At 35.3% G+C, this 25,528-nt stretch overlaps 1 protein-coding gene across 2 annotated transcripts in view; it reads right to left on the bottom strand.

The window, feature by feature from the left end:
• Nucleotides 1-25,528, bottom strand: part of LOC136030512 (sodium/potassium-transporting ATPase subunit beta) — a 56,387-nt gene that overhangs the window by 7,364 nt on the left and 23,495 nt on the right. For both annotated transcript variants that reach the window (XM_065709539.1, XM_065709538.1), the window contains exons 4-6: nt 23,275-23,450; nt 13,825-13,935; nt 7,273-7,441 (exon numbers count right to left, since the gene is read on the bottom strand). In XM_065709539.1, the coding sequence (XP_065565611.1) occupies nt 7,273-7,441; nt 13,825-13,935; nt 23,275-23,450 (456 nt within the window). The remainder of the gene's footprint in view (nt 1-7,272; nt 7,442-13,824; nt 13,936-23,274; nt 23,451-25,528) is intronic.

The raw sequence follows: 25,528 nt of genomic DNA, 5'->3' as shown, positions 1-25,528 counted from the left end.
AAGAAAGATATGGTTCGTAATTTTTAACTCACCGACTACATGTCACTGACAACACACACTTGGTCTGCCAACAACAAAAGCTACTTGGGAATGACTGCACACTTACTCAACGAGGATTGAAATGGAAATTTATACCCTTGCTTGTTGCTGGTTCAAGGGCTCATTCACTTATGACAGAATTGCTGAACAACTGAATGGCGTATTTGCCAGGTACATAATTACAGTTGATAAAAATGAACGAGAGGTTTTGACTGATAACGCCTCTAACTTTAGCAAGGCATTCAGGGAATATCCGATGAATATGTTCTAGACAGTAATGAAGAAAATGAAGATGAAGCAGGCCAGTATGGCTCATTCTCTTTTACAAACGTTGGAGAGATGCTCGATTCTCTTGACGACCCCGAGTATTTCCAACTTCCTCCACACTTCAGATGTGTCAGCCACTCACTTAACCTGCTTGGATCCACCGATGCTAATAAAGCCCTCTGTGATATTGCATATAAGAGGCAGTACCACGCCGCTTTTTTGAAGTGTATTGCTCTTTGGGATGCCATGAATAAGAGTTCAAAAGCTGCTGATGTTGCGAAAGAGGTATATGAACAGCTTATAAGACCTGTGGCAACCAGGTGGCACTCGAAGTTCCGCCAGTGTCAAACGTTTGATGGATTGTCACTAAATCGGAAAGCTTGCTGACGTATGTGATGCTTCGCAAAAACCAAGGCTAACTTCTCGTGATGTTGAAATTCTTGAAGAATACATGAAAATTATGAAGCCAGTAGCAGTGGCATTGGACATTTTTCAGGGGGAGGAAAATGCTACTTCGGTGCTATCTATCCTACAATCAAATAATTTGAAAGGAAGCTCAAAAAGCTGAAAGATTTGGCGAAAGTAAGCCAGCCTTTGGTAAATGCTCTACTTGTGGGTCTGTCATGCAAGAGGCTATCTTATTGCCACGGCAAGTCATCCTTTCTTCAAATTGAAGTGGTTTCCTGATAACGAGAAGGATGTAGCAGTTGAACTCTTGGGAAACAAAGCGAAAAAGGTTGAAGATTTCAGAAGTACTTACGAGGCTGATAAAGGTAGCTTTTTATCTGGAAACGAGTACTTTGATCTTAGTGATGAAGAAACTACTCATTGTAATTCTGGCAACCGTGGCCGTAAAAATTCTGTGGAGGTTTTGTCATATTTGAATGAAAGGCGAAAGGAACTCTTTGTGCTCAAAGTGTGCCCAAGGGTAATGAAAATTTTCAGGAAGTACAGCTGTATCATTCTTTCGTCTGCACCTGCACAACTACTTTTTTTGGTAGGTGATGGAATTTTTACTCCAAAAAGAAACATGCTCGGAATTGGTATGTATGAAAAGCTTCTGCTGTTGAAAGAAGCAAGAAAGAAATTAAAAGTTATGATGAAGCTGTAACGAATGTTCTTTGTTTTTTTTTTCTTTTTATATATTAATTGAAGTAAAATTCAACTAAAAAAAGTAAAATTCAACTTTTTCAAAAGTACTTATTACTTAAGTGTATTTTTAGAGAAGTACTTAATACTTGTACTTAAGTAAAATTTCTCTGAGTACTTGGCACTTGTGCTTAAGTAAAAAAAAAGTACTTGGCACAACACTAGTTGTAACCCATTAGGAATGAAGGTTTCAAAAGTTCAAAAATCGTCACGTGACATAATTTGAATAATTTAGATCTATAGTCTACACTGCAAACTGATTAGGTTTTATGATAAGTTCAGACTTTTTGCTCCCGCCTATTTGGTTTTTCGTTTTTTTATTCATTTCTTTTCGAAATGCCGTGATATCGTTTTCCACTCATTAAAATGGTTGGGAAAAGACATTTTTGACATAAAAAATTATTTTTGCCGTATCTTGGATGCCTAAACAGGCCTTGCTTATGCAAACAATTGATCCTCAACAACAGTCAACTAACCCAAAACACATTTTCCACTCTTTTGTGAAATTCATTTTCCGCAACGGCTTTTGTGCTACTGCAGCCGAATCATCAGAAGTATAATCTTGAGCCAATTTATTTATGAGATACGAAATTTTCTTGGAACCCAAAATGTCAATTAGGGTGTGAAATATAATCCTCTAGAACGCCGTTAATATCAAGCGGGACGGCTTCGCTGTCGAGGTAGTCCATGGGAGACGACCTCTTTGCCCGAATTTTTGAATGGAGATCTTAAAAGAGCTTGTCTCGGTAGTATATTTTTTGAAAAATAGTGAAACTGAATTTCATTCGCTCTTAAGTTCCCAACGAATTGGAAATCAATTGTTAATATTTTTTGTTTGATGGAAACAAGGGTTTTGGGTGTGTTTGGCAGGTCGAATGAGTTGTTTGGAAGGATTGTTGCGGCCAGGAGTAGGGCAAGTGCAGGATTTTCTCTCTTTCTTCTCTTTTTAAATTTTATTCCTATGCTTAAGGGGTTACTCCAAGGAAGTGAGAGGTTAAGGAGGGTTAGTTGTCCTGTTGTACTGCTTTTTTTAGTGTTTTTTTTTGTTATTTGTTTTCCTGAATAAACCCCGTTATTAAATTGAAATAAAAAAACAACGTTGATATCTTATGCACCAGTCGAAATGGAAAGGCCCAAGTAAAGCACCGCTAACCTCTCCTCCCAAAAAAAACACATCCTAAAAAAACCGCCTCCCCTATTTTAATTTTAACTTTTCACCATTTTCCTCCACAATAGGAAAATGCCACCCCTAGAAGGTAAAAATGACATAGGGCGAACGTTAAGAGATAGACAATTTTAACTTTAAAATTGTTACAAAAAAACCTAAAACAGTTCGGGATAACAATATTATGTGTCGAGTCGTAAAAGTAACTAAACCGATCTCTCAGCACGCATTTTACTGTAGCTTTTAACAAGAGTTAACAAACCTAGAACATATTTTTTTCATCATCTTATGAAACTTATGCTTTATAACATAATACTTTTCAAGTTACTACAGCCGATCAAATATGTAAACTCTTAAGCTGGATTATTTATGAAATAATGACATTTTCTTGGAACATAAAATGCCAATTAGAAAGCAAAATACAGCTGCTACTATCATTTTCCATTTGAAAAGAACGGCAAGTTCCATTTCCTTCAATCGATTTTTGAACTTTTCATTCTGACGTCATTATTTTCAAGGCAATAGGAATGTTCAGCCAAGGTCATCCGATCCCTTTAGCTCTTTGTAATAAATGAAGTTGCAAGCGCATCCACGTGTTTTCTTGATTATGGTTTAGTAAGTGGGGGAATTATTAACGAATTAAATTTTTCCCCAGGGATAGTCATTAGACTGGAAGTTTTCTAATAATTTACAAACAATAAACTCTCCATAATACTATTGTGAAAACAATAAGGATATTCAATTAGATTTCAATAGAAATGGCATATGAAGGAGGGGTTTCGGAAGGGCCCTTCAATCAATCAATATTTATATAGGTAGACTCGAATTACGAATACTTGGAAATTAGCACTTCCAACGGTTGTTTAGCCCAAGATGATTAGCTTAGATCATTGGGGTCCTTGCAATCTTCAACTGAACAAGTTTTGGGATGCGACTTCTTTGGTTTTCTTTTATTTACATATTTTTTTTTATTCGTGTAAATCTAGGAAATGAAATTATCTACCAAAGAGTAATTGTTTTCGCTTCAAAGAAGTTTATGACAGACCATTTACGGTGAAATTTCCTTCACAAGTGATACAAATTGCGTTTTCCAGGATAAGACTACAAATTTCGATAATTTTTTTTGACTCTATATAGTGTAAATATTCATTGTTAACAGTTATGACAATTAAATCATTAAAGATTACGGTTGAGAACTGGCATCGTTGGAAGAAATAACGCTGACGCATTCTGGTTCTCCATGGTTTCCTATGTGCGAGAATTTATTTATTTATTTTTAGATATTGACACTATTTTTTAATACTATCAATATTTTTTTTAGACAAGGCTAAAAAGTATAAAATGAAAATTAATTTTTGTTTAAACAAATGTGTCATATGGTCTTGTTTTGGCAATTTTATAGCCAGAAGCATAAAATTCAGGTCATAAGATTCGAACCTCGTTCAAAAATTTTAAATGTCGCATTTGGTCCGCAAAATTCAATAGATTAAGGCCCAATCAAAACCGAACATTAAACCAAGTGTCAGAAAAATAAAATAATTTTTCATTTGAACTTTAGCTACTACTACTACTAACAACTCACCCCAGCACCAAGCCGCCTAACGCACAGCTAAGCACTCTCCTCTTCCATACCAATCTATTCAAAGCCTCTCTCTTTACACCCTCCCAGGAAGTTCTCATTTCCCTTAAATCTTTCTTTATGACATCATCTCACCCCAACCGCAGACGACGTGCTTTCCGTTTAGCCCTAGACGTTTGGCCGAAAAGGCCGCCATTAGTCATCCTTCATCCGCAGAACGTGCCAAAGTTATTTTAACCCTTATGTCAGTATAGCCATCGAAAGTGGGATCGAACCACACTTTTCGTACAACTACTGTTTGGGTGATGTTTAAGTTTCAACACAATAAAATACCCATCAAAACTACAATAGCTCTTCAGACCTCCAAAAGTATATGCTGGGGATGTATCAACATATACTCAGCAAGAATTCAAAAAAGAAGAACCGAATCAAGATTTTGCTTTGGAAGATGAAAAAAAAAAAAAATGTTGAAATCAGTGTGGAATTCAGTCAGTATGCCCATTTCAGAGTAGCACCAAGCCGCCTAGCACACAGCTAAGGACGCTCCTCCTCCGTCCCAATCTATTGAAAGCCTCCCTCTTTATACATTCCCAGGAAGTTCCCATTTCCCTTAAATCTTTCTTTATGACATCATCCCACCCCAACCGAAGACGACGTGCTTTCCGTTTAGCCCTAGACGTTTGGCCGAAAAGGACTCCATCTGTAATCCTTCATCCACAGAGCGTGCCCTAGCTATTTCAACCTTTATCTCATTATAGCCCTAGAAAGCGGGATCGGACCACACTTTTCGTACAAACTACTGTTTGGGTGATGTTTAAGTTTCAACACGATAAAATGCCCATCAAAACTACAATTTATCGCTCTCCAGACCCCCAAAAAGTAAATGCTGGCAACACATCAACATATTTTCAGCAAGAATTCAAAAAAGAAGGACTGAATCAAGATTTTGTTTCGGAAGATGAAAAAAAAATGTTGAAGTCAGTAAATTCAGTAAGTATGCCCATTTCACAGGTTTACCTATCCTGAGACTATGTATATGGTTCCTAGAAGCCCTACCCGCGAGGATCGAGACTTATGATATATATCATTCCATAGGATTCACCAATATGAAATTTTATCGAAATTCGAGAAGACAACTACAGAAGAAAGAATAATGAGGACTTTTTTCCCAAGACAGTGAACCAACAAACCTATTTGAATATTTCGGCCCTATATGTAAGGGCCGTCTTCAGCAAAGAAAATAATAAACAAAATGGATTTTTAACCGAGAACTTTTATTGTAAGTGTTTTATTGTTTATTATTTCCTTTGCTGAAGACGGCCCTTAGATATAGGGCTGAAATATTCAAATAGGTTTTGTTGGTTCACTGTCTTGGGAAAAAGTCCTCATTATTCTCTCTTCTGTAGTTGTATTATGGAAAGGCAGGGTGGTCTTCGTCATTATTTAACTCGAGAAGAATCCTGTGATTTCTAAATTAATGAGAATTAATGATTAATTAAATTAATGAGAATTAAATTAATGAGAATTCGCATGAATAAAAGCTTACTGGTGAAACTGTTTATTGCTTCTTTTCTCAGTTTAAAGTTCCAATTTTATGGCCCTTGGATAATACGGTCAACATTATTTAATAAGTTGATCTCTGATTGTGAGAATTGTAAACTTAGTTAATCTAGTCAATCTCAGAAAACGACTTAATTTTCTTTTTAATTCCCTTGGAAATTACAAAAACCAGTTTAAGTCTTTTATCGAAAACAAATATCGACATAGTTTCTTATCAAATATCAACATAAATTGCACTACGTTTTCTTTAAAAGTAAAGGTTAAAGATTGAAAAAAAGAGAGATTTTTATACTTTCTTTAAATATATCATGTTCTTTAAAAAAAAAAATTCCCTGTAGACAAAGTATACAAACTCTAAAAAAAGAGCCATCTCAATTATACAAATACAAGAAGAATACGATGACAAGTCTATGACAAGTGGGTAACAAAACGATGACAGACTATGACATGTAAATATGCCCGTTTCCGCTAAACAGCCCATAGCCATCAGAAATCGAAAATAGAAAAAGGCGAAATTGAAAAAAAAAATAATAATAGCAATAACCAACTCACAATTTTAAACAATTTAATACAAACCAAATTAAAAACTAGTTAGAAGAGCTTATAATGTAAAACTTTTCAACATATAACAAATTTAATATTAACTAGAAGAGCTTTTGTGTCAATACTAATCGGAAATTCAACTAATACTGATAAAAAAAGGGTTGTCCATTTCGACTATCTCTAACTAGTGACTTTTTTGGTAGCTCTCTTCATATTAGTTTTTGGTTTTAGTTTGACTATTTAGTTTCTATTTCAAAAATAGGCGAAATATGCACAAATATTGGCTAAGTGTCATTGTCTTGAAAAGTCTTCATTTACTGCAATTGGAGAAGGGAATATTGTCTTGATAGTAACTTGAATATACCCAATAAACATAATTTCATAACAAAATTTTAAGAACCGGGTTTTTTTACGAGTTGACTCCTACTGTTATCAAATTCGTTTTTACTTTTGAAAATTTTACGAAGTCAATTAGTTTCTTTTTTTTAAATTCATCTAAACATTGTTATAAAGTAAATTAATGCGGCGTTATAAAAATATTATAAAAATGATAGTCGAATCGATTTTCTTTCATTTTTCAAGTATTTTCATTTCACAATTTGTTTTTTATTTTAATAAGAAGCAAATTTAATATTTTTTTCATTTATATTCATATTTTTAGAATTGTTTGTTTCTTATTTTGATATTTTTTCCTTTTTTTCATCTATTATTCTACAGTGTTGGTACTTTTTAGTACTTCTTGTGGATCATCAAAGAACCAAAAAATGAATAAAGCAGAATCAGAAGACATTAAGAACTTCGTATGAGGGAGTAAAAGGTGACACCTCAAACAAATTGGGATGGATGAGGACCGAAGATGATATGACTTGAAGTGGCCTAAAGCAGCGATCAGTTGTCAATATTAAAATATACAATTAAAGAAGAATTTTTTACAAGCTAAGGAAGAAGAAGAAGAGAGAGGGGGCCTTACTTTGAAGAGAACCAAACTGGAGAGCAACAACAGGTGTGAGATAGCCAGGTACGTTGAGGTATGGATAATAATAGGCTGGGAATCCTCTAAATGGGGTGTACGTTATTGTTCCAATCTTCTCTTTGTCGTTGGCAGTCTCACCTTCACAAGATAGCCATACCATATTCATCTACAAAAATAAAAATAACAGAGAGGAGAAAAACTATCAATTCAATTCAACTTTTTAATTTACAAACGAAAACATCACCAAATCACTAATAACCACCCGAAAAAAAGATACAAAAAAACACTTGCGACAGGGCGGCTACTTACATTCTTTCAAACAAAAATAATTAATCAAATTAATCAAAAAAAATTACATAACCAAAATAAAGCTATAACAATCTTTATTTTACCCCGTTCTACTATAATAATAATAATAATAGAAAAAATAATAATAATCAAACAGTTCGTGGTAACGAACTGTAGTAAGGAGCGACCCGGCTCAATAGTAACCAAAACTCTAAAAAATGGAATTTTGGTACCAATAGCTACATCAAAAGTTTAGTTTAGTCTTACCCATCAAAAGTTACGAGCTTGAGAAAATTTGCGTTACTTTAGAAAATAGGGGGAAACACCCCCTAAAAGTCATAGAATCTTTAAAAAAAAATCACACCATCAGATTCAGCGTATCAGAGAACCCTGCTGTAGAAGTTTCAAGCTCCTATCTACAAAAATGTGGAATTTTATATTTTTTGCCAGAAGGCAGATCACGGATGCGTGTTTATTTGTTTGTTTGTTTTTTTTTTCCCAGGGGTGATCGTATCGACCCAGTTGTCCTAGAATGTTGCGAGAGAGCTCATTCTAACGGAAATGAAAAGTTCTAGTGTCCTTTTTAAGTGGCCAAAAAAATTGGAGGGCACCTAGGCCCCCTCCCACGCTAATTATTTTCCCAAAGTCAACGGATCAAAATTCTGAGATAGCCATTTTATTCAGCGTAGTCGAAAAACTTTATAACTATGTCTTTGGGGACGGCTTACTCCCCCACAGTCCCCGTGAGAGGGGTTACAAGTTCAAAACTTTGACCAGTGCTTACATATAGTAATGGTTATTGGGAAGTGTACAGGCGTTTTCAGGAGGATTTTTTGGTTGGAGGCAGGGGTTGAGAAGAGGGGGATATGCTGGGGGAACTTTCCATCGAGGAATTTGTTATGGGGGAAGAAAATTTCCATGAAGGGAGCACAGGATTTACTAGCATTACTTAAAAAAATAAATGAAAAAATAAATATGAAAAAGATTTTTTCAGCTGGAAGTAAGCAGCAGCATTAAAACTTAAAACGAACAGAAATTATTACCCATATGAGGGGCTCACCTCCTCCTAATACCTCGCTCTTTACGCTAAAGTATTTTTAGTAATTTCAACTATTTATTCTGCGGATTTTGTGATTCAGGGGTCATTCTTAATGAATTGGGACAAAATTTAAGCTTTAGTGTAAAGAGCGAGGTACTGAGAAGGGGGCGAACCCCCTCATATATGTAATAAAAACATGAGAATACAAAAGTTCTTTACGTAAGCTAATTTATAAGTTTATACGTATTTCTTTTACTTATAAAAAGATTCGTAAAAAGTTAAAAGTTCTAGTTGCCTTTTTAAGTAACCGAAAATCGGAAGGCAACTAGGCTTCCTCCCCCGCTCTTTTTTTCTTAAAATCATTCGACCAAAATTATGAGAAAGCCATTTAGCCAAAAAAATAAATTTCGTTTTAATTATTCCTCTGCGGAGAGCCAAAATCAAAACATACATTGATTCAAAAACGTTCAGAAATTAAATAAAAAAAAGTTTTTTAAATGAAAGTAAGGAGCGACATTAAAACTTAAAACGAACAGAAATTACTCCGTACATGAAAGGGGCTTTTCCTTCTCAAAACCCCGCTATTTACGCTAAAGTTTTTTACTGTTTTAAAATGTAGAGTTAAGAGAAAGAGTCAAACTTTAGCGTAAAGAGCGGGGCGTTGAGAAGGAAAAGCCCCTTTCATATACGGAGTAATTTCTGTTCGTTTTAAGTTTTAATGTCGCTCCTTACTTTCATTTAAAAAACTATTTTTTTTATTTAATAAATAAATAAAACTACGAACCTTTTCCTAATAAATATTTTTTTTCAAATTACTTTCAAATAACCCGAGGTACTCCACCACCCGAGAGCTCTCTGGAATGGAGCTCAATACATGGGACTTCATTCAGCTTAAAAAAAAAGAGATACGTCTATAATACAGTAAAAAGCATGGTTTTTTGCGAGTTCATTGTGTTTTTTCCTCAGTGCCATTACATAAGGTCTCTCTCCAAATATTCCTCTATTTTTTGTTTTTATATTTTATTGAAGAATCAACGCAAAACATTTAAGGAAGTATTATATTTTTACGTTACAATTTCATGTTTTGCAAGAAAACTAAGTATTTTTGTCTGATGAATGGGGTTATTAGTCCAGCTCGTACATCACAACGATTTTCTTGTATCTGGAATCTATTCAAGTTATGTTTCTATACTTTGACCTAAACAAGATACTTTCAAATTTCGAACAAATAAATAAATAAATCCCACCCTTTGACTCGCCAAGTTTTACCTTAAACAGTACGTACTGAAAATAGTCAGTTTTTTGTAGATTTTAAACAGCTTTTTTGCAGTAGGCAGTTAATCTTTTATCCAAAATCCTTTTGCCAATTCTTGAGTCCTGAATGTTTATGGGAGAATAATAATGGTGTAAAGCCAAGAAACTATTTTCGAAACCGACGGGGGATGCCCCTCCCCCAATTGATACTACTGTTTTTTTGTTTATTTATGGTTATCTACTTTTTCTGTTTTTTTTTCGTTTCTGCTTTATCCATTTTTTTAGGATATACTGCTCATTTATTCTTCCTTTTAGATGTAAAAAAGAAAAGAAACGATTTGAAAAGATGTTATGATCGAGGGGCAGGGTAGGGATAGTACTTTTCGAGAAGCTTTGGAGAAAGTCTTGACGGAACTTGAACCGATTTTTCATTAAAGGTCATCTAGCAGTGATCAGACTTAAGCTGTAGCGCGCTTAACAAGCTATCCGAGTATCATCACCTGTGTCTGAAGGCTCATTGATGTTGACAAATGCTGCCAAAGCAGGGAAGTAATTTGCGGGGGGGGGGGAGGCATGAGAAGCAATCTAAAAAAAGAAAGGTAGCCAAAATCCCGTTAAAATAGGACTTTCATTTTTTTGTTTTGGTCCCTCCCAGTATGTAAGTTTTTTCCCTTGGACTGGGCCGTCCAAATGCGGGCCATACAAAAATTCCAAACACCATGAAACAGCTTCGGTTACTCCAGATTTCAGACCAACATTTTATGAACTTACACTTTTGAATATAAAAGAACACGTTTTATACATACTGGCTTGGCTTAAAAGATAAAATTCCACTACGCCAGCCTCCCCCCTCCTATTTAGATGACGAAAGTCTAGCTTTTTCCAATGGTCTCAATAAATCACGACGGAAATCTGAAAATATTAGTCGAACACGATTAGGATAGATCTTAAACATTCACACGCCTTAAATCCTGTTCTGGACATGTTTGTTAAATTACTGCAAACTATCCAACATTGTTAAATATGAAAAGAAAATTAAAACTTCTTGAGTTTTTGTTATCTCAATAGTTATTGGTTTTCGTCTCACTTAGAACTAGTTCAAGGATACAATCGAAATATTTTTACCCACTAAACCATCTTGACAGCTATTCCTATTTCGTTTTTCAGTTTTTTGTTGTAAAAAAAAAAAAAAAAAAAAAAAAAAAAAAAAAAAAAAAAAAAAAAAAAAAAAAAAGAAAAAAAGCGTAAACAAGAAGGGAAAGACATTAAAAACTAAGCATTTTCCTTAATGTTTGGATATTTTTGTATGACCAGATTTTTAGAGTAGCTCTTTTTCATAATAATATCATATTTTAACTGGCACCTGCATTTCTTCTCAAGTAAGCCCGCAACTTGTGTGAGTCCTATTAAGTGCAACTGCATAGAGAAATACTAATTAGCTGTTTGCGCTTTAAGGAATTTTTATTAGATTTAATTATTAATTGTCGTCATCTCGCTATCAGCTGATATAGCAAGAAAATTTTCCAACACGAAAGTTGCGTAATTCAGCGGTTTCAAAATTCTGCTATTACGAAATTACTTTATTTTTGTCTTTCTTTCAGTTCTTTGTCTAGCATTCATAAATATGTCTTTCATACATATGTGAATACACTTTTGCGGATTATGCGGTGTCGGTTCGGTTGGCTTGGATATGTTCAACTGATAACCTAAGACCTTACTCATACGAGAGGTCCACTATCGTAAGAGGAAGACGGGCAGGAGAGCCCGTGTCGGAATGATAATATCAAAATATCTTCAAATCTTTGGAAACTTCTTACTAGGTGAAAACGAAGAAGCGACACTCCTTGAGGAGGAGTGTCTTTTACCTTATCTGCTTCAGACTCCTAAACTCTGCAACGACTTTGTAGTAGTAGTATTCCTGCTGGAGCAACTGCCCTTTACAAGTAAAACTTTGCACAGTCAGTGCAAAGACGAATTGCTAAAAATGTTTAGTTTAATTTAGCTAGACTAGCCGAACAATGACATAAAACTTGCGTATACTCAAGGGAGCAGGGAGTTCCTGCTTTGCTCCCTGACCTTATATTATTGGGCAATATTATTTGCTTATTTTTCTGTTGCGACATGTTTGCCCACCACCCATACCGATATCCCCCTTTTTATAACACACTTCTTAGTGCCAAACACAAAGTGCCTAATATATTAGTAGTCCTAAACGTAGTTTACTCACTATTTTTTACATTTTTTTTTAACATTCTTTTAAAGGAATCGGAGCCGGTCCTAGATGGGTGTGAGCAACACCAGACATGACTATTTTCGGGTACTCTCGCCAGGGTTTCAGTCTTGACGTTTCAATACACTTGTGCACAAGGAGAGAAAGTTCCTCAGAAAGTGATGCCTGGACGTGGTCGTAAAAGACAGTCAATCCCGATTTATCAGACCTTGTCTTTAAAATTAGTAGTTGGTCTTTAAAGGGCTACACCCTACCCAACAGGTTCTGTACAGAGGGAGGACCTTGATGGAAGAAGATTTGGAAAGGAAAAAAAATATTCCCAGCCTAGCACCAAAGGGTTGTATACATTCGAAGTGAATCCACCAAGAGAAATCAGATGAGAGATGCCTTTCCAGAACAAGGATTTCATCAACTATTTTGATATCTTCAATTGTAAAGATGAAGTCGGTATGACGGCGCAAGACCTTCGATCTGGAGATAACTAACCCCTTTATTTGTACTGTATGACAGCTGAAAATCCAAGTCTCAGATCGTACATTAACCTCCTGGAGATCTGCTTTAAGGACTAAGAAACCACTCAAAGGATTTTCTTTCTTTGAGACAACTAAATGGGCTTAAGTATTGCCATTAAATGGAGTGCACAGCTCACTATGTAGTCCCCACCTTGCTGATATACAAAAAGAACAGAGTAGAATACTCTTATTGGGGAGACAACGTCCCCAAACCACCCATCCCTTCACTTGATAGTTACAGGACGTGAAATCGTCAATGACAATCCTCATAAAATAAATAGTTACTGCAATCCCGACTATATATGAAACCTCTAAGACAACAGCCTTTCATTATACCCCTGAGTCAAAAGCCCAATCTGCTGTTGGTGGATCCTTACATACTGGGAAATATTTGTGTGGTCTTCCTCACTCTTTGGTAACAGCCAATGTCTATGAGCATTTTCCTCTGATTGGGTTCCATTCTCAAAAAACAATTATACCCATGGGTGTCTCTACTACACAGCTGAGTCTGCTTTGACGGAATACAACTTTCAATAGAGCTAACCATGACCTTCTGGTTCTATACTTTTGCTTTATTATAGCATTCTCTAAGAAAAGCTTTCTAACGGTTGGAAGCAAGGGTATTTGCTAAGCGACTCAGAACTCCTACTTGATAGAATCAAAAGGTCTCCACATGCTACGATGGTCACAAGGTCACTAGAAAAGAGTACTTACCCTGAAAAATTGGTAGTTTGTGAGAAACAAGTCAAGACTAGGTAATCAAAATCAACAGGACTATGTGTCAACACAAGCATAGGTATTAACACCACAAGACTATGTGTGAAAACTAATAAGCTTTTCTAGTTCGTACGGTACAGATATATTGTCCTAGTCCAACCCATCCTTATCTGCAGTCAGGCAGATGAAATGGTAAACGTATAAACACCCCTCATTTACCACGAATTAAGCATGTAATGGTGCACAGATAAATGACAGACAAAAGTAAAATAAGGATATCGTGCTTGGATATGTGAGATCTCCCTCTAATACCTAGTTTAGACTCGTGAAAATGCATATGTCCTATCTTGATTCAACGACAAAGTTTCTATTGCACGTGAGGAAGTAGTGTAGCTTTTTTACATGTGAAGGGATACAGGATACGAGCACATATTTATGACTTAGTCGAAAAGCGATAATAGCAATAAAATTCTTCTACTAAATAAATACATAATTTTGGTTTTACTTACGTGAGTTTTGTTGCCTGTTTCAATATCTTTGATGTACGATTTCAAGTCTGCTGGCATATCTTCAGGAACTTCAGCACTGCTGTTGTATACTTCTGGCCTCCATCCAAAAATCTAGAAACATAAAACATAAAAATATTTTCAAATATACAATTAAATAACAGTTTACTTGAAAATGTCCAAAGCCACCGTCCCCTCACAGAAAATACACCCGAGAAAAACTCCTCCATGGAAAATTTCTCCCACACAAACCCCCACAGAAAATTTCACTAGGACAATTTCATCCTCGCTGAGAAGTCCCAAGATAATTTCTTGTGAAGGGTTCTGCCCGAAAAATACTCCTTAGCCTACTTTCATTTGAAAAAAGACCTGCTTTTTATTTAATTTCTGACCATTTTTCAAATCATGCGGGTAATCTCCCCCTCCCCCCAAATATAGAAATCCCTCCCAATAGAAAGTTTCTCCTGTGGAAAATCACCAAGAAAATCTTATCCCCGCTTTAAAATTCACTCGATCAATTTCTTGAACATCTCAACATGTAAAATTGAACCGCCAAATAAAGAGTAATAAAAATAAACAGACAAATAAAAAGAATTTCACGTAGGATTTCTGTTAAATCCTCCACCAATTACAATTACAACTCCACCAATTACATCCTCCATACAAACATCTGCTTCCATGTTATGCCTGGATCCAGGTCCAGGAAGCCTGTGGCACATATACCAGCCATGGTGGGCCAGTATTTATTTTGGCATGAACTATAAAAAATACAGTTTCCCATCTTTATCCAACACATTCAGAGGGACACAAGGTTCGATTTTTATGAAGCGGGTTGAACATAAGATACGTTTTGAACTATCTTTTTTCCTAGAAAAATTTTCTCCTTTGGACAGGTATGTAAGAATTTATCGTCATTAGTGTCAAACGTAAAACTAAAAAGTATCAGCCGATCTTAGGCGTCTCTTAGAATACCTTTGTTTAAGATCTGAATCATTCGTTTCATGATTTTATTTTTACCAGTTTTCTGGTGAAACAAACAAGGGATAATATTAGTTTGATATCAGTGTTACCTAATCCCTTTTCTATTCTTTCATCTTATTGTTTTTAAACAGGTGAGACAATTTATTTTCTTAGGTGATACGCTTAATAAACGTTTTTCTTAGTCGTATCTCCCATATTTCACCCAGGAATACCATTATTCTTGCAGGTTATATAAGTAAGTAATCGGATAAACGACCCTTATTGTCTACTAAGGTCCCTGCGTCGGCCCTGCAGTATGTTGCTACAGCAAGGTTCTATATCTAGATCACGTATTACCAAGCTAAGGTCAAACCCACTTCACCGCCACAGGACATTCTTGCGGTTTTATTATATCTTTACGATAAACGTTTTAAATAAATCTCATATCTTAAACAGCGACGAAAATGTTTTTAAAAAAGCATTTTGAGTCCTGGTTGAACTTCGTTGAAGTGAGGATGCTAGGGCTGATTTAATAAGTTAAATAGTAGAAAATTCAGTAATCATAGAGAATTCGGTAATCAAGTCATTTCCGAAATTTATGCTATATGAAATTTTGTATTACTATTATTTTCTTTTCTCATTAAAAATGTACTGTGTATTTAAGTTCTTAGTCATTCCTTTCAGAAAGAGGAGCGAGAAATGTATCGCTGCTGAATTACGGAGAAGAAAATATAAATTTCAAAAATGCTCAATATTCACCGTCACAGTATGGCGAACGTCGATATTCTTCGGTAAAAGTAAGGGGTAAAGATTGTCCCCAAAGATTATAATCATAGAAACGGTTTAACCCGAGCAAAAAAATAAAAATAAAAACGTATTACCAAACCTATCTCTCAATCTTCCAATCAAAACTTTTAACTATCTAGCAAGGAGGGTCTATAAGGATTGAAATCTCTTGGTTTAGCTAAAACTGTATTGCTCGAGTTAAGTTTTGTATTTACAAGAAAAAATTCCCTGTCCACCAAGAAGTATTCATCTGCAGGTGTCACTAATTTTCAGGCTTTACAGTAAACTTTCCCTAGTGAGAAAAATTTCCCTAGTGAGTAAAAAAAATTGTCCACAAGTTTTATGTGCTGGAAACTATTTACTTAATAGAAAGTAGGGGGCACATGCCGTCAACAAGACAAGACTCAACAACAAACGCACAGAATTTGAAGATATTCAAGATTTCAGTGGCCCGACGCAGCGTATTTCGCTGAAGATAGGTCCTGATTGGAAAAAAAAATTGGGTTACTTGTTCAACAGTCAAACAATATTACATTATTTACTATATGCCATGTTGATACCACATTATTCGGTTAAAAATTGGAATCTTAAAGATTTTTCAAAAATTCAAATTTGATAATAAAAACAATTCCCGGAAAGGCTGAAAAACCTTACTTTCGGTATCCCGCAAAACTACAAAAGCCAAAGCTACGAACTTCCGTTTTGAGTATGGCAAAATGTGAGAAAACTTGAAACTAAACATGATAATGACTGGTCAAGCTCGTGAATCAAATAATTTAGTGTAGAAAACCCACTTTTAATTTAGCTGATTACAGTATCGATCCGTTTCGCTGCACGAAACATGTGCGTCTCATATCGGTGCAAATCCATCTCATATTATCAAACCAAAGAGGAAGAGAGATCACTTCCCTACGAATTCGTAGTAAAAATTATGTTCTAATGGTTTACGTCAGTGATGTATGTTCGTAAACCAATCACATTATTCCTTAAGCCGAAGTCGAGAAGCGAAGAAAAATCTCCCCTCCCCTTTCTTAAATGATTGAGTATCCTGTGTGGAATTTTTAGCCCATAAAAAGAAGGAAACGCCACATTTCACCTAATTAATTTTTCTTTGACAGTTCGCGACTGTAAAAAGCGATAATTCTTTGTTGTTGTCAAATACTGTCATATGGACGCAAGTCTGTTGCTCAAGCTATTTGAATGAATTCATTTTCGGGACATTCCAAATGCATAAAAAAAACAATTAATACCTATAAGGTCCATAAGACCATACAACTAAATTCCATATGGAATCCAGGAAATGCTGCATAGTTTAAATAGTCTCTAATTTTGTGTGAAATTTTTAGCCCATAAAAAGAAGGAAAAGCTACATTTCACCCAATTAATTTTTTTGTGTGATAGTTCGCGACTGTAAAAAGCGATAATTCTTTGCTGTTGTCTCATACTGTCATATGGACGCAAGTCTGTTGCTCAAGCTATTTGGATGAACACATTTTCGGGACATTTCAAATGCATAAAAAAAAACAATTAATACCTATAAGGTCCAGAAGACCATACAACTAAATTCCATATGGAATCCAGGAAATGCTGCATAGTTTAAATAATCTCTAATTTTGTGTGAAATTTTTAGCCCATAAAAAGAAGGAAAAGCTACATTTCACCCAATTAATTTTTTTGTGTGATAGTTCGCGACTGTAAAAAGCGATAATTCTTTGCTGTTGTCTCATACTGTCATATGGACGCAAGTCTGTTGCTCAAGCTATTTGGATGAACACATTTTCGGGACATTTCAAATGCATAAAAAAAACAATTAATACCTATAAGGTCCAGAAGACCATACAACTAAATTCCATATGGAATCCAGGAAATGCTTCATAGTTTAAATAGTCTCTAATTTTCTTAAAATATCTGCCTTGGTCCACCAAAAAACAGTTTAAGAATGCAATCCCAGACGGCGCCCTAAACTTGTCCTATTTTGTACGGTGGAACATTTTCAGTTAGACTTCCCATATTCAAGGACAGGAAGTCGTATTTGTTGAAATCATCCAGTTTCCCTTTTCCGAGAATCTGAAAATGAAACGCATGACAGGAATCATATCGAAGAACTTCATCTCCTATGCAGTTCCAATAAAACAACTAGCAATGGAATTTAAAAAATACTGTTTCTCCCCCATAAGGCTTGATAAAACAGTCTTTGAGGTAGAATCAAAGAATTTCTTTTATGATGACAAGGTAAGGAAGTGGGTTAAACTCGTCTAGTGCCAAACGAAAAGCAGGTCGTCCCCGAATGGGGTGAAAGGTTGTAAAGAAACATTTAATGGAAATGGGAACTTCTTGGAAGGATGTAAAGTGTGAGGCTATGAATATATTAGGATGCAGGAGGAGCGTGCGCAGCTCTGTTAGCCTCACGCGGTTTTGTGCTAACGCGAGTCGTTAGTTGTAGTAGTGAATGAGGACAAACAACTGGTAAAATGACAAAATTGACTACAATATAGTAATCATTGCTGAATTGAAAAAAAAACAAATAGCAGCAGTTCAAACCTATAAACTGATTGAAAAAGATTTATATATAGCATTTAAATGTCCTAGAACTTATGGAATGGGTCAGAGGAGCTATACTCTAACCCAAGGCAGGATAGCACAATTTTGTATTTGAGTGGCCCAATGATTTGGGGTGGGACCAAGTTACTAAAGAAAGTAACAAAAATAGGCACAGCATATGGATAACGCAAGGAATTACCAAGAAACCTCAAGAATTAATTTTGGAGCTAGGAGGCCAGAGCCCTCCCTCTGTGTTATGGATGGCATACGGGTGCCATAGGATGGCACAATATCTAGCTTCTTTAATGTAATTTATTAAGATTTGCTTCGTCACCAATGACCAGAATTATAAAACCTAAGAATCGCATCTATACAATAAGCATTTTTTTAAAATCTCCAATAGAATTCCTCAAACCAGCAGCGTAAAACCGAGATTTCATCTTCTTCCTTTTTTAAGTTTTATGCTAGTTGTCACACAAGCCAAATTCTAATTTGGCTCATTCCAACAACTTTTCAAGTTTGACTTTTTTAGTTGCAATACTCTTATCTGATCTCTACTATAAATAACTGAATATGGCTCGCGATGACAGTAGTGGGCGATATCTTAATTAAACGATATATCAATATTTTTACTTTCGATATTCGATAATAGATACATCAGTCTCGATATTTCTGATCAATTTTTTGCTCAGATTAACTTTAGGGTTTGGCAAAATTTAATGACAAAATTTGCAAATTAAGATATTTAAATTGCACATTATTCAGATTTTGTAAAATAAACTTCTACTACATGAATGAACATTCCAAAAACTATGATTTGGAATTACTCAGGCTCGGAATAAAGAAAAAAAAATACTAATTATTTTTGGCTATTCAAATCAGCAACATGACAATATTTTCCCCTGACAATTAGTTCTGCCTTCCAGTTATAAAATAAAAAAAAAGTTTTTTTTCAACTGGAAGCAAGGAGCAACATTAAAACTTAAAAGAACAGTATATTTACCGTATATAAGGGGATAACCCCTCTTCAATACCTCGCTTTTCACACCAATGTTTCTTTTTGTCTGATTTTAATTAAACAGCTCTGGTGTTTCAAGAGTTTTTCTCAAATATTTGGGACAAAAAGTTACAATTTACGTTAAGAGCGAAGTGTTGAGGAGGGGGATCCACCCTCACACACAGGGCAAAAAACTTTTTTTTTAATTTATAATGACTTTTCAAATTATGCCAGAAATCCTCCCTCCATGGATAATTTTTCCTAGAAATTCTCCCCGTCCAATATTTCAATGGAATTTTTCTCCCGCGTAAAATTCACCCATGGAGAATTTCTCCTGCGGAAATTACCACCCTCAGATGATGTCCCCCAGAATTTTTATCCGCGCTTTTTCCCCGGAATATCTTCAAATACAAAATCAAATTGGCAAAAAGAAAGTAGGTCAAATAAAATAAATTTTCGCATGAGATTTCTCGTAAATTCCACCGTGTATAGTTTTCCTTGGAAAGTTCATCCCCGGAAACTTCCTTCTTCACTGAAAATTATCCTCTTGGGACATCCCCACAGAAAACTCCCCCATACAAATCCCACCCCCCCCAAAAAAAGGTCTGTTAACTTCCCAATAACAAATACTACAAGTAAACACTGGGAAAATGTTATATTTTACAACCGTCTCCCCAGGCACTTACAGGGCCGTGTCATCCCCAGAGACATAATTGATTGACCTTTCAACTATATTAATCAAAATGGCTTTTTCAAATTGTTGATCAGACGACTTGAGAAAAAGGAGTGCGGGAGGAAGGGGAATTCTAGTTTCCCTCCCATCTTTTTGGTCACAAAATGGGGGACTAGAACTGTAATTCCCGTTTGAGGAAGCCCTCTTCCGATCCTATATGAACAATGGTCTGATGCGATCACCCTGGCAAAAAAAGAAAAAAATTCAACAGAACTAATAAACACGCTTCCGCCATCTTTCCTCTGGCAAAAATTACAACATTTCATAGTTTTGCAGACGGAAGCTAGAAACCCTTGCACTATGGTTTTCTGATATGCCAAATGTGATGCTGCTATTTTTTCTTTGATGCTTCGACTTTTTATGGATGTTCCCACTCTATCTTCAAAACAGTTTCAAACAAACTTTCTGAGGCACGTAGCTTCTGATGGGTATATGAAACTTAATGAAATTTTATATATCTGGAGTCGACATAAAGAGCCAATTCAATTGATGTATCTATTTTTATCAAAATTCTGTGTTTTAAAGTTTCGGTTGTTATTGGGCCGAGTTGCTCCTTACTTACAGATTGTTACCACAAACTATTTGATTAACTAATTAGGTTTGGAATACACTTTCAGAAAGGACATTAGTGGCGAACTTGGACAATAATTTTATAACAAGTTCGTATAGGTATTTCAAAGACGGATATTACAAGACTTTCACGGCTTAAGTGGATCAGTTATTCTTGGAACTAAAGACTCCCAACTGAAAAATCTGGAGAGCTATGATAGATGCAGCTGCTGATGAAGCTTGCTTTGCATTCACTACTTAAACTCGGTCAATGTGCTCCCCACAAACTCGCTTTATTCTGTAGTGGCTGAATCACAGGAACCATGACATCTGTTGATACAGATTCTAGTAAAGCACAATTCATGTCTTTTGATATTTTACTCCGAACTTGGAGAAGATCGTCATAGTTAAAACACCGTTTCTAGAAACGTGAATTGAGGTATGTGGCAATCTGAGGTGTGGCTGATCTGAGCAAGGTCTATAAGCTTAGAATATATTAAATGTAGCCAATTTGAGAGCAACATTTGAGAGTCAATACTGTGTATCAGCATATTATGAGTCAGTGGATTTAAAACATTATTCTTTTCGGCCATTTGCGGAATAAAAATGTATGTTGGTTCTGCTGGACGTTCACCGGTAGAGCCCAAATAATATCGTTTTCGATATCGAAATTTGGGGCAATATATCGATATCTAATATCACCCGACACATCTGTTGATAAAGATTCTAGTATAACACAGTTCGTGTCTTTTGCTATTTTACTCCCAACTGGAGATGATCATCATAGTTAATACATAATTTGGTTCAATGTTGGTTCTGCTGAACGTTCACCCTTAGATACCAGAAAAAAGCCCAAATAATATTGTTTTCTATATCGATATATAGGTTTCGATATCGAAATTTGGGGCGATATATCGATATCTAATATCGCCCAACACTAGACGACAGTTTAATTATGCATGAATAAGACCTCTTTCGAAAAGCTGAATAAAATTTCTTATGCAATCAAAATGCAAATACAAGGAATTGTGAAAGGTGCAAGTAGATCAATAGTCGGCGTTTATCTCAAAACTCGGTAATCAGTCGAATAATTTCAAAAATATGTCGGTCTTATCAGCTTTGCAAACACACTCTGACTGTAAAATAAGTGATATTCTCTTTCTTTCTATACTATAATCCATATTATAATAATTTCGTAATATAAAATCTAGGCACCTCATTCGATACCAAGGTCATACACCCGTCTTGGTTTGTAAGCTGGGTAATTTCAGAAAAACAAAGAATTGATAAACAATAATTCATTTAAAACAATCATTAGATCATATAAAGATTTCGTGTCTTGCCCAGGCTCGCAGATACGGCGTTGGGGCGGAGGTGGTACCAAACAATAATCATTGTAGTAATTATTTTGATTTTATATTATTTTTTCTAATCAATAAGTCCTAGGCTTAGAATAGTTTTGTTTTGATAAATACATAAATTCTATCAGCTTCTGAAACCGCATTTTATTAATAGTTTTACCAAAACAAAGACCTTGAATTGACCATTTTAAGGCTTCTTGCAAAATACACAAAATAAATGATAAAAATGAAACCATAAGAGTCCCATTAGGATTATATCAAAAACATCTCATAGCCTTATCAGAATGTATACCGACTAGAACATAATTACTATTCACCTTTTTTATCATACCTAAACAAATGCAATTTCATAACTGAAAATCAAATGACTTAATTAAAAAGAACGTTTAAAGCCTATTCTTAGCTTAAAAAAGGGTTACAAAATGCCTTTTAAAGGAGACACCGTTGATAAATAAAGAAACAATTTCATGCCTTAGCATACCTCATATGCCCCTCCTCCAAGTCTTAGTGGAATGACAGTTATGACAACATGATCTCCTCTCCAGAACTAATAGTTAGCACAATATATATTTCTAGATAATATTTACTACTTTGGGCCTTTAAAATGGCCCAAATTAGTAAAAATTTAGGCAGAAATCAGCTCAATTTATAAAAAAGGTAAAATTTCCCAAATAAGTTAATGATTTCTACTATTTGAAGGGTATTCTTCTAACATTTCATTGTACCACCAAGCCTCCTGAGGCTAACATGACTACGCACGCTCCTTCTCCATCCAAATCTATTCAAACTTTCCCTCTATACACCCTCCCAAGAAGTTCCCATTTCCCTTAAAGAGTTTTTTTTTTATTGAAGTTATGACCAACCACCTTCATCTAGCAAATGTTTATCGACTGGCTCAGCCCGTAACTTTCTATGGTATGTGATTCAGAAGATAGTTGTAGTACCTTTTTTCTTAAATGTTTTTTATCCTCTTTCTCACTCAATATAAAGTTAGAAAAATGAAGCTTTTGATTTCCTTATCCAGCATGAAAAAAAAAATCATTTCAGGTTTTGATAGGGATTATTTTTCTTATCCTGAATAATAAAAAAAAAACTAATCCTGGATCAAACATTATAAAGTTAGCTGTTCCTCAATAGAAGTCGTAGACACGCTAACACGTTTTTCAGCTTTTCCACTTGGTATGTTTTTCACAGAAATGTGGGTCAGTATGATAGATATCAAGACGCAAGTAACAGAAACTCAAATTTTGCTTGAAAAATAAATTTCAACCCCCAATTAAATCAACCCGTTTAATTCAACCCTATTCAACTTAACCCCGTTAATACGTGAAACTGGTTACGATGACCCGAGTACCAAAAATTACGCTCTTAGGCTATCTGAAGCTCCATGGAAAACAGGTCATCATCGAACAGGGTGTGAAGAGGTCAAAAGGACAAGTTAACAGGAAAAGCAGCTTGGTGCTGCCGCGAGTTGATAGTAGTAGTACCAGTAATAATGCACAGATTGCATATACTAAGTTACGCACCTTGTTAAGCTTAATGAGGACACAGGGCTTGCCCAATTCATAACCAAAATTGTTTTCCTTGGTGCAATGATCTCCGAGTAGCTCAACGTTGAAGTTGCAGGCCTTACCCTCCTGAGGGGGCTTGTCAAAATCACAATTGGTAAACTCCTGGCCAGAACTGGTTAGTGTCTCGTATGCTGTAAAATATATCGAGTTAATAGCATTAAATAAGGCAATCCCATATTACATAGTTCGTGGTAACGAACTGTAAGTAAGGAGCGACTTGGCTCAATATTAATCGAAACTGCATTTTTTTTTAATATCAATAGATACATCAAAAGATTCAGCTTATGTTGATTCCAAATATATTTGCCTGATTTTTGAAATAGGGGGAGCCCCCTAAAATTAAAGGAATCTTAATGAAAATCATACCATTAGATTCAGCGTACTAGAGAGCCCTCCTGTAGAAGTTTCAAGCTCTCATCTGCAAAAATGTACAATTTTCCAATTTTTGCCAAAAGACAGATCACGGATGTTTATTTTTTTTTCGGGGTTGATTGTATCAAAATAATGGTCCTAGAAAATCGGGAGATGGTACATTCAAGCGGAAATTGAAAGTTCTAATGCATTTTTTAAGTGACCAAAGAGATTGAAGGGCAACTGGACCCCCTCCCACGCCCATTTCCCCCCAAAATTATCTGATCAAAATTTTGTTTAGTATAGTTGAAAGATCAAATAATTATGCATTTAGGTACAAAATGACCCCCCACAGTCCGTAAGTTATGAAATTCACCTATTGTTTACGTATAGAATTTGCTACTGGGAAGTATGCAGACATTTTTTTGGGGGGAAGGGGTGCTTGGGCCGGATTTTATAGGGAGAATCTTTCTTGGGATGGGAATTTTCTGGGGGTGTGAGTATTCCAGAGAGAACGTTACACTGGGAGGATTTGACAAAATTACTATGCAAAATTCTTTTTTAATGTTATACATTCTCTTTGCTAAATTTTTCATGTGGAGATGTTCCCTTTGTACACTTTACGTTGGATGATATTTCCACAGAGGAGTTTTCCGTGAGGGGGAGAGGTATATTTCATAGAGGGTAAGCGAAATTTACCGGTATTATTTGAAAAAGGAATAGAAATTATTTTATATATGAAGGGTTGCCCCTTCCTCAATACCTTGCTCTTTACGCTAAAGTTTGACAGTATGTCCCCATTTTTTAAGAGCGTCTGCTGAAAAACGGGGCCGCTCAATTAGAATAGGAAGCTTTTTTAAAAGTGCTAAGAGCTTTAGCATAAAGAGCAAGGTATTGAAGAGGGGGCAACCCTTCATATACGGTATAAATTTGCCAAAATTAATATGATAATTTTGTTTTAATTCTTCATGTACGGTGAGCCAAGCCTGAACCTCCACTATTTGAAAAACGTTCAGAAATTAAAAAAAAATATATATCTTTTTTTTAACTGGAAGTAAGGAGCGACATTAAAACTTAAAACGAACAGAAATTATTCCGTATATGAAAGGGGTTGTCCCCTCCTTAACACCTCGCTTTTTACGCTAAATTTTCTATTGTTTTAAAAAGTATAGTTGTGACAGAGTCAAACTTTAGCGTTAAGAGTGAGGCATTGAGGAGGGGACAGCCCCTTTTATGTACGGAATAATTTCTGTTCGTTTTAAGATTTAATGTCGCTCCTTACTTTCAGTTAAAAAAAACATGTTTTTAATATCTAATAACCGTAAAACGCCAAGGACGGGAGGATTTATACTTGAATTGAGAGTGGATCTTGTTTATATTGCGTTTATATTCGTTCAGGGGCTATTTACCTAAAAACCAACATTTACCGCTAAGACAGTTGTACCTCCTCTTTTTTCAAAATAATTTTGAAGAATTTAGAAAATATTTAAAATGTGACAAAATCCCGGCGTGAGCACTAAATGATTATAATTTAGCAACAGTGATAAAATGCAAGTTAATCTTTTTCAGATGAATTCTCTAATTTTAGGTAATAGTTTGATTAACTGTATATGTAACTTGGCACTGCGATGAGTTATCAGTAGCAGTAGTAATAGTGCTACATTACTTAAATAGAACGTGAAAACCCGTAAAAAAAATAACACTCAAAGCGAAGCCATCAAGAATCTGAAAGAACATTTTGTCCTGAAAGTTCAGTTCTTTTAGTACTATGCCTAGTGCTTATCCTCTTAGGAGAAAATATTTAGGTCTCCCTATGGTTAAAACTCAATTTTGTCTTACCTATAAGGAAGAGATTGAC

This window comes from Artemia franciscana, chromosome 8, assembly GCF_032884065.1.
Source record: "Artemia franciscana chromosome 8, ASM3288406v1, whole genome shotgun sequence".
Taxonomy (NCBI): Eukaryota; Metazoa; Arthropoda; class Branchiopoda; order Anostraca; family Artemiidae; genus Artemia; species Artemia franciscana.
Note: the sequence above shows the minus strand (reverse complement) of the source record. Positions and strands in the feature narration are given on the sequence as shown.